The sequence below is a fragment of the Morus notabilis genome, unplaced genomic scaffold (assembly GCF_000414095.1).
Source record: "Morus notabilis unplaced genomic scaffold, ASM41409v2 Scaffold118, whole genome shotgun sequence".
Taxonomy (NCBI): domain Eukaryota; kingdom Viridiplantae; phylum Streptophyta; class Magnoliopsida; order Rosales; family Moraceae; genus Morus; species Morus notabilis.
In genome coordinates, this window is record NW_010364457.1 from 41,582 (window position 1) to 58,517 (window position 16,936).

The following is a 16,936-nucleotide window of genomic DNA, read 5'->3' on the forward strand; positions in this document are numbered from 1 at the left end:
GCCAAATATCCTAGATAAGTAGTTCTTTTCTTAGTTTCTTTTTGACGAAAAGTTCTTTTCTGAAGTACTATGGCTCGTTTATTTCGTCGATTCAAGTTTAGAATTTGAGTTTTGCTATAGTAAAAAGCTCTTAGAAATAATCACATCTAACTTTTTTACTACAGTAAAAAGTTCTCACATAAAATTACATCTCAACTCGAATTACAAACTCGAATTAGTAAAGTGAACGGGCCTATTATTATTTTGTTTTTTTTCACCCTTTTTTTGACTTGACAGATACCAAACTCCAAAAGTGAAAGGGCGCGTCTAGCCCACAAAAGTGAGAAAAATGCCAGCCGCTAACGTGGCGTCCCCTGCACTCAATTGTTTTTTTAAAAATTTATTATCTGCATGTATTTGATGATAATTGACCAATATTTCTTAGTATTAAAATTCTACTGTATGACTGTGAATTCTTTTCACCACCATATTGTTTACGGATCTTAACATTGCATATTTTGTCCTCAGGGAGATTCTCCCATAGACCGCTCTATTAATAGTTTAAGTTTTTAATTGTTAGAAGTAATTAAAATTATATTATATTAAAAAATATATATTTTAATATAAATCTAACAGTTAAAAAATAAAAAATTATTAATAAATTTTTTTTTTTTTTTAGAAACTGTAAGAAAAACTCTCGTGTTCTAAAAAATTTCAAATTTAAAACTATAAGAATATGGGACGCGATCAAATGTGAAAGGGAAAAAAAGAAACATTTAACGTTGTTGTCTTGGTTATTATTAAACTGTTGTATTTTTTATTTGGTTAGGAGATCTGCTTTGGTTCAAATTATTACTAAAAGTAGTCTAAATTTCAACTGAGGCGTTACTTTAATTTTAATTAAAAATATATACATGTTTAGTTTGTTGATTTGAGTTGAAATGTGATTTTATGTGAGAATTTTTTACTGTAACAAAAAAATTAAATATGACTGTTTTTTAGAGATTTTTACTGTAACAAAACTCAAATTCTACAGGGGCAAGTATAGCTGGTACGATCCATTTTAATTTCTTTTTGGCCATTGATGGAGAGTGCTAGTGAACATAGCTTGTCATGTGTGCAAGAGCTATTTCGCATGCAATGCAAAACAAAAGGAAGCAAAATAAAGTGATACGGCACAAATGAATAAATTGTTATGAATATAATTGTCTACTTTAGTCAAATTTATTATGCAAGTCAGTCAAAATGCTATTCGCGTCAGAATTTTATTGTATAAATAGTAACCGTACATAGTAAATATTATGTAAATAGTAATTGTAAATAGTGTCAAAAATTTTCTTATAAATAAAGCTCTAAGACTCTTCATTTTGTACACCTTCACAAGATTAATAAAACTCTCTCCCTCTCTAGTTTCTCTCTCCAAGGTATGTAAATGCACTCTATTATTTTATATTTGTAAGGTCTGTTTTTGTGGCTGATGTCACAGAGAGTGTTATAACACTTTACTGTAACATTGTTTTAACAGAAAAATTAAAATTAAACCAACAAAACATCAATGCAGGAAAATAATGCAGAAACATAAAGGACACCAGAGAATGATATCGCAATTCGGTGCGCACACCTACATCTGCGGGGCCACACCCAAACAGTGATCAATCCACTAAGTTCAAAAGATTACAAAGGACCGAACGATCGTACACACTCAACGACTCCCTCCTTGACAATGTCGTTGTTGCCTAGAATCTCCTTAGGAAGCTTGATCAGCGAGCACCACTCGACTTGACGGTTTTTTCCCGAAACTAAAGAAATCTTCTCACGAAGAACCAACTCGAATGTGTTCTAACAATTCGTCGTAACACATCAAACGACACTTAACATTACAATCTCATTCTAACATGAACAAAAATATCTTTTCTGTTTTCAGCACTCTCTCTATTTCAAAAACAAAACCTGCACTTCACGTTCTGCCATTCCACCTTAATTCGACCTGCCTCAAGCCTCAAGATCACCAACAATCAATTCCCCAAAAGTCCACACTTGATTTTCAGCAATCAAGTCTTTTGATTTGCAGCCATTAAACATGACAGCAAGACTTTCCTTAAGAGGACCATCAAGTTACAATGCCAGCCAATCTTACAACCAATTTGTTAAAAATAAGCTAACACAAAATGCACTAACAATATTCATAAAAAAAAGAAGGCTATGCCACCAACGTATTATAATTTTTATAATTTTGTCGTTATACACCATTCGAAAGGTTTACCGAGTAGTTTGGCGTGTTTGTATTCTCATAAATGGACTACTAGCTATGCCGCCTGTAGGTAGTAATTTTTTATTGCACTTTCTACATGTATATTACTATTCTCATCTGTTTATTTTTCTACACCATTTGAGGTATACAATTGTAATTCTTTTTCCACTTCTAATGGTAATATAACTTATTTTTACACCACTATTAACGGCTAGTTTTTATTTTATGAAATGTGGATTTCTTAACCGATACAATTCACTTCTCATCTTCTCTTCACCCTTTTTAATATTTTTATCTTTCACTTCTCATTTTCTCTTCACTATTCTTAATATAATCCTCACAATATGGCGAATATGATGATGATGTTTGTTATTTTTGTAGTCATTTTCTATATTTTTACTCTTTTTATTGGAGATCATTCTCCATACGATTTTTAGTTTTTCTTTGCAAAACTCATACTTGTAATATTTTCTCTTTTATTTATTGCTATTATGATTAACATGTAATTTTAATTGCACTCTCTGTTGCAATAATAATACTGCAATTCTTATTATATCGATGTTCTGTTATAATTATTATCATGTTAAATCTTGCCAAACTTGAGTTCGTTGCACTCGACATCATGAGAAAGAATTGTATGTCTTGAATCATAGATGTAGAAATGCATCTAGTGTCAATGGGCCTATCCGATACCATTAAAGAAAATAATAATAAATCACCACAAAAAAAGGTAAAAACAATGATTTTCCTTCGTAAACATCTTGATAAAGGCTTAAAATGTGAATATCTCACGATTAAATATCAATTTGTTATTTGAAAAAGTCTGAAGGAGAGATACAACCACTAGAAAGAAGTATTTCTGGCCAATCGCGATGAGTGGAACAATTTACGTTTCCAGGATTTTAAGAAAGTTAACGACTACAACTCTGCCATGTTCAAAATTGTTTCACAATTGAAATTTTGTGGAGTAAATATCACAGATGGTGAAATGCTAGAAAACCTACTCCACTTTCCATGCATTTCACATTACCTTGCAACAACAATACCGTTTGCATGGTTATAAGAAATTTTCTGAGCTAATCTCAGCTCTTCTTGTGGCAGAGAAAAATAATGAATTGTTAATTAATAATCACCAGTCCTGTCCCACTGGTTCAACGGCATTTCAAGAAGCAAATGTTGCATTCTCTAAAAAAATTTAGGACAAGAAAATATAATCGTGATCATGGTCATGGCCGTAGTCAAGAACACGGTAAAAGTGGTTATTACAACCCTTTAAGGAATGATATAATCCAAAAGAAACATCATGATAAACGAGAAGATGTTAATGAAAGTTCTTTCCAGAATCCAGAAAGTTCTTGTTATAGATGCGATACTAAAGAATAACTGGCATCAAATTTGTCGCGCACCACAATACATTTGTAAAATTTTTAAGGCATCTCTAAACGGGAAAGAAAAGAAAGTCAATTTTAATGAACACCACGACCCTATCAATTACTTAATTCATCTTGACATCACAGACTTACTAATGATCTTGTTAAAGGTATTATTGGTAATATATATATATATATAAATATATAAATGTGCTCGAACGTGTTGATATTGTACTTGATTTTCATGAAGGTTGTGTTATGACCTTTTGAATAATTTCACGAAATATTATGATATTGCTATCTCTTTGTGTGAAAATATGATATGGAAGGAATCGATAAATAGTACCTGAGATTAGTACTATACATATGAACAGTAACATACTTGTGAATAATACCTATGAATAGTACCATACTTATGAATAGTATTACAACATATGTTTTCATTTCATTTTAAATTCAGTTGTATATTTATTTGTGATCTTCTAATCATAAATTAACTTCTTTATAGATTAATCTCATATTCTCGAGTTTTATTAATGTCGAAAATATTTACATACAAGATAGTGGTACAACGTACACTATTTTTAAATATAAGATCCTGTAGACCTTATTAAAAATAACATAAAATATATATACATATATATCTTACTACTAAGAGTGCATAGTAAAAAAATTACAAATACTTTCTTCTTAGTTTTGCATTTTCTTAATTTTCATAACATAAATAAATAAATAAACCTCGTTAAAAGGACAGAAACACCATACCATAATCATAATAATTTTAAAAGTATAATAATGTTACGGAATTTAATAAAAAAACTAACGATTAAAAATTGCCCGATATTAATTCTCCAACAGCGAGAGAGAGAAGAGGTCAACAAGGGGCACCTTGCTCGACCTTAAGAGCCAGATGCTAAAGAGTTATACTCACGGGTCAAGCTATGACCTCACGAAAGTTAGTCTACAATCTGACTCTTATTAAGGCCTAAAGAAAACACCTATATTCACTATGTTAAATCAAGTGTGAACAGACAAATAGAAATCTAAGGTCCCGTTCATTTCACCGATTGAGTTTAGAATTCGAGTTTTACTACAGTAAAAAGTTATAAAAAATAATCACATCTAACTTTTTTACTACAGTAAAAAGTTCTTACATAAAATCACATCTCAACTCGAATTAAAAACTCGAATCAGCGAACTAAACATGCCTTAATTGTACAAGAACATGCAATGCACAGTTTGACGAAGATGGGCTCCTTTAAAAAGCCTTAAAAAAGGTTCTCTCTTTCATTATTTATACCTCATTATTTCAAAAAAGGTCACAATATTTGTCGGCAGATTACACCTAAATTATGCATGGTTTTGACCTTTGGTTTCACTGTAAACACCTCTGAGGCTTTAGGTCTATAAAAGAAGGAAAGAAAAATGAAAACACAAGAATCTGCAGGCATGTTAGTGATTGGTGAAGTCCCAATTCCTTCCTTTCGCTTTCTCAATGATTTCAAATGAGCTGTTAAAAATTTAGTCAATTACAATTATGAAGCATAAATGCAATATAAGACAAAAATCAGGACAACTTGAACAAGTGTAAGAAATCTCTAATCTAAGAGTTTTCATATTAAGCTTCATGTAGTTGTTATAGAAATTAATAATGTGTACAAGCAAATCAGAAAAACCACGGCATTTGGACGGCTGTTTTAAATGACAATAATATACACGAAAGACCACAGAGAGAGCATGCCAAAGAGAGAACGCCGGATACTTAAGTGGTGGGTTCAAGTGCAGCTTGTTCGTGCCAAACACCGTTCAAGTTAGACTGCCACAACCTAACTTTGCCATCGCTTCCGGAGGTTGCCAAGGTCATTCCACTCATATCCCATTCCATCTGCCACATCTAACCATAGAAGAGAACATGACATCAATACGCCACCACCTTTCCTTACAAAGTAAAAGCAAGCAAATATTCTAATCCAAGAAGCTCCGTTTGCCACTTTCAAAAGAACCTTTCCATCAAAATTCATTCGTAGTTTCCATTTTCATACTTCCATATCAATAGGCGTACATGTGTTTGCATGAGATGCGTAACTACTATATGTATGTCCACATGGAAGTATTGTTGAAAATCCGATTAAATAAATGATCTTGTGCTTCCAAGTGATTTGAAATAGAAGATATTTTATTCTCTAACATTCATTATGTCAGCATATGTTGTCAGTCATTTAATATTTTAACCTATCTTCCTTAGCAAGTAAGATTACAATTATGAAAATTGGTTATTTTGTAAATATTGATACCTCGCCTGCGTGACCAGAAAGCAATGCAACTTGCTCCACTGAGAGCCTTCCATCTGTGTCAGGGATCAATCCAAGATGCCATAGCGCTATTGCCTTGTGGGTGGCGACAGCAATTACCTCATATGGCCTGATTATTAAGAATAGAGTAATGTATTATTGATAGCAAATGGCTTCATTTTACTTTTCCTTTTACCAACAAAACAAACCTAGAATAATAGGGGCACGGCAAAGTCTCAATCTATTTGTTAGTTGTTACGTAATGAGCATACTACAGTGGACGACAAAATAAAATAAGATTTCCACTTGGCAATCATAATATATGGTTAGGAATTTTTCCCCTTTTTTTTAATAAGTAAAATTATAGCATTTCGTACCTGCCAATATTTGGTGCCCATGCAACAGAATAGACCTGATCTCCCTTGTTGCCAGGCAAAGCCAATTCTGCAACTGGAAGCCATCTTTGATGAGCCTGATCAAATTCCCATACCTGTTGAGAAATAACAAGGTTAACTGTGTTTAAAACTGTTGAAAACCAGTTGATGAGATTATTCTGGACGACAATTTTGATCCATGATCCACAAGTCACAAAACTTATGCCGCCAATATTATGCCAGAGCGTTTTTATGCTGAAAAATTAGTGGATAATAACGAAAACACTGCTAATCCTCACAACTCACTTCGAAAGGGCATCTCATGAAGAACAGACACAATGATGCATTTGTTGTTTCTAGAAGTTTAATGCATGTAGCCATTAACACAAAACGGAAATCGTAAAGCAAGGACAGAGGCAGGAAAGCATGCCTTGGAGGAATTAAGTTGTTGCGTATCTGAATTAAAACCCAAAACAAAACTTGATTCCTGGCTTTCACCTCTTTGTGGTTTCCATGAAATAGACGCAGACAAACACGATGCCTTACCCAACGTAGATACTGAGTCACTCACATTCTGAAATTCAGCCTGGCCAAAGTGGATTATTGAAAAGATATTTGTGTCAAGATTCTTTCCGCACTTTAGACTCAATTCCAGTTAAGTAGTCATTACAAATTCTACAAGCCAAGACAAAGGAAGACACTTTGCAGAGTACAAACCAAAAATTTGGTTTGGACATTGTTTTGCTTGATACAAACTGAATTCAAAAAACATTTTTCCAGCTTGTATAAATTAATGATAATCAGAAATCCTAACAAGAAAAGGGCTAGTTGTGACCAAATTTGATAAGATAATACCTGAAGTTGCCAATTCTTCAGTTCCAAGGGATCTAAGAGCTCATAGACTCTGATGTGGCCATCGGAATAAGCAGCAACCTATAAATAATTGTTCAGAGAATAAAAAACACTTGAACAGTACTACATAGTTAACGCACTGTAATGTGCCACAGAGCAAAAAAGCAACTTAACAGAAGAAAAGAATGTAAAAGCATAGTCCCCATTGAAATTGCAAGCAGCTAACATTGTTAAGTCACAGACGGTCATATAAAAAATGTACTATTTTGTTCTGACAGAAAATAATAATTTGCTGGATGCATTGCATAAAATCTCTTAGAAGAAATCAACCGGAATTGTACCATATCAAACGATAAGAAATCACAATCCCAACCATCACAAATCACATCTATTTAGTGCCACAAGCAAAATATATGAAATATAAGTAGAACAAAACAATAATCTGTTTAATCTCACCATTTTCAAGCCAGATAGCGAAACTCCAAATTGAACATCTAGCACTTGAGAAGAATTGCTTTTAAAGCTTTTGCAAAGCTTCCACTGAAGGGGTTGTGCATCTAAAAAAAACAATGACAAGCAGAAGAGAGTAATGACCGTCGCCAGTTACAGAAAATCTATTCGAAACATAATCTATCATCCGAGGTGATCGCTAAGTGCCTACTAAAAGCAAATACAAAATTTACAAACCCCAAGATAAAGTCTAGGCTTGAAATGGGCGCATGTGCTGAGTGTTAAACAAGAAGGTGAATCTGAATCCAATTAGTATTCATTACCTTCTACGACCTCCTCCCACAAAGACAAAGTTCCATCGGCACAAACACACGCAACTGCGTCGCCATATTCCGGAGGAATCCAAACAACCTTGACAATACCAGTATCATGTACCTAAAAGAGACAAAATGAAAGGAAAAGAAAATGAGGGAGGCCAATCCAAAATATGAAAAACACACACACACCAATGCAAATCAAACCGAAACGATTTTCATTACTCTATCTCTAATATACAAGAATATTAATGTTACAATGACAAGCTATTGAGAACTTATCAGAGGATCTATACAGGCCAATTGTGCAAAAATTGAGTTGGTCCAACAAAAATACTCAATGTCGACGCTTCATATGAATTACAAAACAGAGCTATTCGATATTTCCACAACACATTCAAGTGTTGCCAAAATCTTTACAGTTCAATAATCAGAATCTCAAATCAAGTTCTTCGGACGAAAATCAAATTACTTGCAATCAGCATTCCACTAAATCGAGGCTGTAAGAGTCAGATTAGAAACTCAGCAAAAATCAAGAATCCCGTTCAGACTAAATTGCAATTTCCCATGAAAACCAAACACGTTCACCAGCCGTTCCAGAAAATGCGGCAATGGGAGAAAAACGGAAGAGCTAGGGTTAGTTCGAACCCGGGATTTGGAAGAGCGAGTGAATGACGAAGAAGCAGAATCGCGCGCGTCGAAGATGGAAAGGAAGCCATCGGCCGAACCGGCGGCTAATCGCTGGCCGGAGTAGTTCCAGGATGAGCAGGTGGTGCCGTTTTCCAAATCCACCAAAGATTTCTCCATGTCCGTACAGCTTTTCTGAAGCTTCTGATACGCTGCAACAGCACTCCGACAAGGTAGGAGCTTAAACCTCGTTTTAGGGTTCTTCTTCTAGCTTAAACACCACACGTCGTTTCTTGTTTAAAGTTTGCTTTCTTCTTGGAAATCAGAAAACGACAAATGATTATTATAATTTCAAAATATATATGTCCTTTCAATATATATATATATATGTCGTTTTTCGTTTAATATTGCTTTCTTCTTTAAATTGAGAAAACGACGAATATTTTGTTGTGGATTAGTAGCCTAGTAGATTTTCAGTGTTGGCCATGGCTAGAGATCGAGAGGAAAGAAGAGGAAGTTTGGAGGGTTTAATTTATTTATTTTTATGTTTTAGTTATAAATTATATTAAACTTCCCCTCGAAACAAAATTATATTGAACTTAATTTTTTAGTTAATTAGTATTTTAAAATGTCATTTGAATACATTATAAGTATAATTAAGAGGTTTTAAACATAAAAAAGTAAAACTTTTTCAACTTTATTTTTTTAGTTAATTAGTATTTAGTATTTTTGAATGTCGTTCGTACACATTATACATATAATTAACATCTAAAAACAAAATCCTTTTAAACTTATGCTCTCCAACTTTAATCCCTTTTCATTGCATGAATATAGAAATGAAAAACACTTCATATAGAAGGATGATTTGCTAACAAACATTAATGACACTCGACAAACTAAAGAAAAACACAAATAAACAACATAATCCTTAACTCATAATTAAATCCTAGTTTTTTTTTGTCCCTCTCATTTTATCAATTCTCGTGGCTTTTCCAAATCTGAACAACCTCCGCAAGGGATTTGGTAGACGATCCTTCATCGCTCAAAGCCATTTTTGCCGATTCCTTGAGCTCCTTCATTTTGTTCCTCAGCAACTTTCCTTCTTGTCCCTCCATTAACTCTTTCGCGTACTTGGCAATCTCTTCGCGACCCACAATTCCTTTGTCGTTTGCCTTTACCCTTAAAGCCACTCTCAAATCATCAGCCAAGAAAACGGCGTTCATTCTCTGCTCTGCGTAGAGAGGCCAAGCAATCAAAGGCACGCCATTGACGACGCTAAATAGTCGAATGGGTTTTTGGTGCTTTTGAGGCTGAAGAAAGCCGCGTCCGCAGATTTCTCATTTGGGCTCTTGAGAACCCAAAGAAATCTTTGGCCACTCGTTTCAAGCCCGAAGGCGAGCTCAGTCAACTGAGCTTGAGTGAGGGTCCCACCACTTCCAAATGAGACGAACATCACTGACCCATTGGGTTGCTTGTCCAACCAACTCAAACACTCGGGTTCGTCTGACGACCCATTACGTGAACCGGTATGTATCATCGGTCCAACCGGGTAAACCGACGGGTTACCGTGGATCCTTTCCTTTAGTGCCTTGAAAGTACCCGGTTCCAACTCCATAAAGCTGTTGACCATAATCCCAGAAGCCAGATTGTACCGGTCCGCCATACGAACGAATGATTTATAGATCTCGGTCTTCCTATTGTGAAGTGGGCTGAAAAGATCGCGTCCTTTAACCGGTGTACAACCCGGTAAACTGATCGGTTCAGGCAAGTCTCGGTACTCGGAGGAAGTTATGGCGTCAAGCTTAGGCAAGTAGAAGAAAAACGACAACACCATCGCTGTCGTAGGGAAGAAAATGTAGGGCGGGATACCGAGTTCTCGAGCGACGTCAAAGGCGCTTGGACCGAACACATCTACTACAAGAGCCACCAAGCGAGTTGACTCGGCCATAATGGCCTTGAGGGACTCGCGTAGAGCAGGGAGGGAGCGAGTCAAGGTGAGTTCAATGCGAGTTTCAATGACACTGTCCTCGGTGAGGTCATCAAAGTTCACCGGCGGAAGGAGGACGTATGAGATGGGTTTCGGGAGGGATTGGAGGAGCTTCTTTTGGAGTTCCATGGACGAGCCATCATTAGGGACAATGAAGATTATGGCAACTTCATGGTGGACGACAAGTCGTTTTGCAAACTCAATGAGTGGGAAAAGATGGCCCATTCCTGGTGTTGGGACAATGGCAATGTGGGGAACTGATGAGTTCTTTTGGGTGCCTTCCATGGCCGAAGTCTAAACTAGTCAGTGATAATGTGGAGATTTTTTGAGCTATAACTACTTCTATGGATTTTTGTGTGGATGACTCATCTACTATGTTGCCCACCTATATATTATCCATGTTTGAGATTGATCCCAAGCAAAAGAAAAAAAATATTGTATTTAAGGTATTACCAAAAGTGGCAGATTCGTATTGTTTTTATTTAAGGAAAGAAGCAATTTATGTTCTTCATCTTTAGTTGGTAGGAAATCTTCACTAAGTATGCCAACATTTGTCCACGTCCAGAGTCACCATTTTGCATTAATGCATACTTATCTAAATGGTTAGGAAGAGAATCCAGTACGTTTAACCCAATCAATAATTTGGATATTTCCACACACAAAATGGAAAATCTTTAATTTGGATACCTTATTGTACTACTTATGTCCAAGAAAATAGCAGTTATATGTGAGGGTGTTGGGGTTCTTCATTTCCTCTTCGACTTTAGTATTTTTAGATTTTTAGATATTGTTTTGTGATGTGATAAGAGAAGATAATGACCTTCAAAAAAAAAAAAAGGATAAGATAACCTTTTTTCTCCTACAGAAGAAAAGGGAAATAATCAAAATCTTTTTTATTCCTTCAATTTTTTTCTTCTCTCAAGTGAAACTCTATTGGCCGGTTTCTTTTTCTTTTTCAGTCATTGCGAATATTTTTTACTGTCTCGTTAGATGAGTTAACTACAATTTGCAATCTACCAACAAAAAAAGAAGAAAAAAAATTGAACTAAAAGTGGTAGAAAGCAATATGGAAAATTGGAAATGCACGCCATGCATGAATGGCTGAGAAGGGAAACGAGTAAATTGATGAATGCTTGTTCTAATGAGTTTTTTTTATTTTATTTTAAGTGCTAATTACGAGTGATTTGGATACTCATGCTCAATAACTTAAGAATAAGGCAATGTAGGTATAACATTTTTTTTAAAAAATAAAATAAATTTCCACTATTTTTTTTTTTTTTTGGCCGAAGATTTCTAAAAGATGGTTATCGTATTCCCTTCTTTATTTCATTTCAGACATCTAAATTAAGTTAAACAAAGATATTTTAATAACAAAGCTAGCCACGTTGAGCACTTCTAAAAGTTTTAATCATGTCCAGATGTATCAACATTTTATCGGCTAAAAGATACCCTCAAACAAATGTCAACTTAAGAGTAATAGATTTTGAGTATGAACGAAGCTATATAACATTTTCCTTATGTTATAGGTTCACTGTTTTTATACCCACAACCTACTAGCTAGGGTTGTGATCCCATAATCATTTAGGAATAAACAAACTATATATGCAAGAAACACCGGGTACTATTGTACATCCAAGTACTTTATGGTACACAAAAAAAAAGGTACTTATGGCACTAAAGAAAGGTTATTATTATTATCCGTACGAAGAATGACATTCAATAACGATATAATAATGGTATATATGTGATTTAAGGTCGGTAACATGAGTCACGACACGATAACATAACTTAAAAACGATACGAATTTTGAGGGTTGTGGTTGAGAAAAAAGAGATTCGAGTCAGAATTGGGTCGGCTTGAAATTGACACGAAAAACACGAGTCAATTTCAGGTTGGACTAACCTAACGCGAACACGACACAAAACTCGTAAAAAAACTAAAAAATATTTTTTTTTCATTACATATTTTAGATTTTATTATAAATTTGTGATATCATGATAGTTCTACTAAAAAACTTATACTGTTATTTGCTTAATTTTGATAGATGTTATTCTATATATTTTAGCGTGTTATGAATTTTAAGTTATTTCTAATATGTAAAAAATTAAAAAAAGTATATAATTTTCGTGTCAATTTCGGATTCACGGGTCAATTTCATGTCACATGTCATTTTCGTGTCATGTCGTGTTCGTATTGCGGTATTTAAAATATTTCATATCACAGATCGTGTTCGGATTGACTATAAATTTAAGATTATTAAATTCGCACAAACCTTTTTAAAATTTATTATTTTTCTGTTGACGAATTTTCACTGTCAACATTAATCTTTCTCTCTGTGTTTTTTTTTTTTTTTTTTTTTTTGGCATTTAGTTCTTGGAATTCATCAAACTGCTGCATAATTAGAGTTTTTCCATCATTTTCCCTTGATTTGTTATTTGGTAAATCAACCCTTAAATGTTTTATGACATTTTATCCTTGAACTTAAAAATGTGTCGCAACTCTGATCGGTCACAGTATTAAAAGTTAGCCATTTTTTTCCGCATGACCAGCAGGTGGACTTTTCTTGAAAAAAATTTAGAAGAATGTCCTCCAATTATAAGATGGCATAAGGATTTACGTCCTTTGTTAAAGACTACAATTTAAAATTTTTATTCTCATTATCCTCTTTCATATAATAATTTAAGAGTGGCGGAATTCTGTGAGAATTGTACAAAACTTCAGTGATTATTATAAATGGTTGTTGTTATTTTTGGAGTATATATCTCTTAAGCGCTTATTTGAAAGAGACTAATTTTTATAAACTATAAAACAAAATCACATATTCGAGGCATCCACAATGTGTATTAGCTATCCATAGAAATACTTGAAATATTGCACGTCCATTTCCATCACAAGTATGACCTATATATATTCATCTCCTTATCACTATAAAACAAGTTCACATATTCGAGGCATCCACAATATGTATTAGCTATCCATAGAAATACTTGAAATATGGCACGTCCATTTCCATCACAAGTATGACCTATATATATTCATCTCCTTATATCGGATAGTGTCTCTAGTGCATGATGATAAACTTACATATTAGATAAGAAAATAACATTATCAACTAAAGACAAAATTATATTAGACCTTAACGTCTATCACCTCTCACTTAGACCGCTAGTTAACTTTCTTAACTTTGTTAAGAGTAAAATATTTGAGTTTCACATCGTTTAAATACAAATATAATCACAGTCATAAAAAGATATTTGGTCATCTTACTTAAACATGTTAACTTTTTAAGAGGAAAGCCCAATATTTTATAAGATGCAGTTCTTCTCCCTCACTTGTCTTTCCGTCTCTCCTCAAACTCTAATAAACTCTTTTTTCTAATGGTTCGAATCATTTCCTTTCTCGATAGATAGTTGAGGCTCAATATAAGCGAGTGAGAAAGAATTCAGTAATTCAGTAGAAACATTAACATTTTGTGAAAAAAACAAAAGAAATATTAATCACTACTCATTATAGAGAAGCTAACAATTTTTGTTAGTTTACTAAATATTGTTAACCACAAGTCGTGATAATTTATGATACTATGATTTTTATTTTTTATTTTCTCTATCGCATTATAAGTTACATCACATTTGAACAAGATATTTTTTTGACATTTTTTATGTTTGTATTCGTTTAAAAATTTAATTTGACAATTCTTGCCATCTTAAAGTAAATTCGTAATTCTTATGAAGGTGACGGCGACTCCATGGTGGACAACAAGTCTTTTGCAAAAAAGTTGGTGAGAAGGTTTGGATTAACGATAACTGATTAAGACGTGCTCACCAATATGTATCCACATTTGTAATTTATGCCAACCAAAATAAGAAATCTTGTATTTAAACTATTGCAAAAAATGGCAGATTCGTATTGATTGTATTTAGGGAACGCAATTCATGTTCCTGATCTTTAAAATTGATCTTTGATGAGTAGAATATCCATCACTAAATATACCAACGTATGCCTTTTGTTTTACTCTGGCCAACGTATATTTATATACAGCTATCTTTTTAGGCCATATTTGACGCATCAAACTGGATAGAATTATAATGTCATGTTTGATTAGACATTTGTTCTAGACTATCCTATGTTTGGGAAACTGTCGGATTAAGTGTCTAGAAAAGCAATCTAATATATGATATATGGTGAAATTCAGTTAAATTTAATAAATAAAAGTCTATTTTAAAAACAAAAATAAATTTAGTAACTTAGATTTCACTATTTTTCCATTAAAAAATAAATAAATAAAAAAACGTAGCACCATCGAGTTTATTGTTGTTATTATTATCATCATAGACATATTGATATGGCAATCTATTCTTAAGGCTGGCAATTATTCACCCACACTTGAGCAATCTCCGCAAGTGATTTGGTAGAAGACCCTTCTTTGCTCAAAGCCAAACAAGCCTTGTCTTTCAATTCTTTCACTCTCGCCCTTATCAACTTCCCTTCTAATTCCCCTTCCATCAACTCCCTCACACGCCCACTAATCTCTTCACGCCCCACCAAGCCTTTATCGTTGACTTTGACTCTAATAGCCACTTTCACGTCATCAGCTAGCAAAACCGCGTTTGTTCTTTGCTCAGCATACGAAGGCCAAGCAATTAAAGGCACCCCATGAACAATGCTCTCAAGTGCTGAGTTCCAACCGCAATGTGACAAGAACCCGCCGGTCGAACCATGGCTCAGGACCTGAACCTGCGGTGCCCAAGTGCTCACCACCAAACCCACATCTTTGGTCCTTTCCAAGAACCCTTTTGGTAAGTAATCAAAAGGGTCTTCATTGCTCTCGACGCTAAAGAAACGCGCTGCTGTTTTCTCATGTGGGCTTTTCGCAACCCAAAAAAACCGGGCTCCACTCATCTCAAGGCCCAGGGCTAATTCGGTCATTTGGTCTTGAGAGAGGGTCCCACCGCTACCAAATGAAACGAACAGAACCGACCCTTTTGGCTGCTTGTCCAACCAGCTCAAGCACGGATCAGAAGAGGATGAACCGGTCTGAACCACCGGTCCGACTGGGTAAACCGGTGGGTTATTGTAGAATCCTTCTTTCAAAGCCTTTAAAGCACCCGGTTCCAAATCAAGAAAGCTGTTTACTATGATCCCCGCAGCCTCATAAGACCGTTTAGATATGTTAAGGAGCACTTTATAGATCGTATGCTTTCTGTCTTGAGCCGGGTCCCCGAGATCTCGTCCATGGACCGGCACGCACCCGGGCAATTTGACCGGTTTAGGCAAGTCCTTGTACTCGCACGTTGTCGTTTCGTCAAGCTTCGGCAAATGAAACGCCAATGACAACACCAAGGCATTGTAAAATGTGAACATGTAGGGCAAAACATTAAACTCTTTTGCCACATCAAAGGCGTCTAGACAGAACATATCAACGACAAGAGCCACCAACCGAGTTGACTCGGTCAAGGCCTTCAAAGACTGTCGTAGAGCCGGGACGGACCGAGTCACACTGAGTGCGATCCGAGTCTCGTTTACCGAGTCAGCAGGAAGGTCGTCGAAGCTCATTTGGGGAAGAAAAATGGAGGATATCATGGGCTTGGGTAGGGCTTGAAGGAGTTTCTTTTGAGGTTCCATGGTTGAACCGTCGTTTGGGACGATGAAAGTGACGTTGATGTTGTGGTGTACGACGAGTCGTTTTGCGAGCTCGACTACTGGGATTAGATGACCCATGCCTGGGGATGGGAATATGGCTACATGGGGTGGTTTCTGATCTTGTGATCTGAATGTACTACTCTTTTCCATGGTGTTAACAAGTTTTGTTTCTCTTTGGTTAACGAGAAAGAGAGGCAGGTGGAAAAGTTTTATAGACCCAGAAAGTTACCTTTTCTTATTCTTCGTTTCAGTTTTCTGAGAAAATTAGGCAGAAGAAAGAATTGTGAAAGGCAGTCCAAAAACAGAACGGATTTCCAAGTCTTCTGTGAAACAGAAAATTTGATTAAACTACGTGTTAACGAATTTTGAAAATCTGTATCAAACCAATGTACTTTCTCAGTTTGCTAACTTCTCTCGTGATCATTTCTCAAGTGTTACGACAGCAACGTCAAATCCGTTACTATCTTACTACAACAATAGTGAACAATTCTCACTCAACCATTCTATAACTTGATATTGGCTGCCATTCTATAACTTGATATTATTAACGTACTGCCAGAATCCAAATTGATATCTCTCTCCTCTCTGTGTCAATGTTTGTTTTTTTTTTTTTTTTTTTTGTGGAAAATAGTAAAAAATAGGCCAATATGAAAAGTTTAGAGAAAATATATAAGCCAATTTTTAGTTATAGAAATTAATAGGCCATAACTTATCAAGTTATGGTTCATAACCAGATAAGTTATGGACAAACTTGTTAAGTTATGGTTCATAATCAGACGAGTTATAGAAAATTATAGACAA

At 34.8% G+C, this 16,936-nt stretch overlaps 2 protein-coding genes and 1 pseudogene across 3 annotated transcripts; all 3 read right to left on the reverse strand.

Annotated features, from left to right (window-relative positions):
- Positions 1 to 5,202: 5,202 nt before the first annotated feature.
- LOC21395287 (protein SEH1) lies at positions 5,203 to 8,811 on the reverse strand. 2 transcript variants are annotated; one of them, XM_024171182.1, is made up of 8 exons: positions 8,530 to 8,809; positions 7,891 to 8,002; positions 7,574 to 7,674; positions 7,121 to 7,198; positions 6,696 to 6,851; positions 6,269 to 6,381; positions 5,895 to 6,021; positions 5,203 to 5,494 (listed from the first exon to the last, which is right to left on the reverse strand). In XM_024171182.1, exons 1-8 carry the CDS (start codon positions 8,686 to 8,688, stop codon positions 5,363 to 5,365), a joined length of 978 nt encoding a protein of 325 aa, XP_024026950.1. In that variant the 5' UTR covers positions 8,689 to 8,809; the 3' UTR covers positions 5,203 to 5,362. The 2 variants fall into 2 exon arrangements, with proteins under 2 accessions (XP_024026950.1, XP_024026951.1); XM_024171183.1 differs by lacking the exon at positions 6,696 to 6,851 and having other exon boundaries at positions 8,530 to 8,811.
- Positions 8,812 to 9,310: 499 nt separating this feature from the next.
- LOC21395289 lies at positions 9,311 to 10,780 on the reverse strand (annotated as a pseudogene).
- Positions 10,781 to 14,814: 4,034 nt separating this feature from the next.
- LOC21395290 (hydroquinone glucosyltransferase) lies at positions 14,815 to 16,296 on the reverse strand. Its single transcript, XM_010106673.2, has one exon. The coding sequence runs from the start codon at positions 16,283 to 16,285 to the stop codon at positions 14,852 to 14,854; it is 1,434 nt and encodes a 477-aa protein (XP_010104975.1). The 5' UTR covers positions 16,286 to 16,296; the 3' UTR covers positions 14,815 to 14,851.
- Positions 16,297 to 16,936: the final 640 nt, after the last annotated feature.

Bases quoted from the DNA above. Each gene is read 5' to 3' on its own strand.
- LOC21395287 (XM_024171182.1), bottom strand. From the start codon at position 8,688: ATGGAGAAATCTTTGGTGGATTTGGAAAACGGCACCACCTGCTCATCC. The intron at 8,003-8,529 runs GTTCGAACTAAC...TGTCTCTTTTAG, and splicing joins CTCGCTCTTCCAAATCCCGG to GTACATGATACTGGTATTGT. The intron at 5,495-5,894 runs GTATCAATATTT...TTCTATGGTTAG, and splicing joins TTTCTGGTCACGCAGGCGAG to ATGTGGCAGATGGAATGGGA.
- LOC21395290 (XM_010106673.2), bottom strand. From the start codon at position 16,285: ATGGAAAAGAGTAGTACATTCAGATCACAAGATCAGAAACCACCCCAT.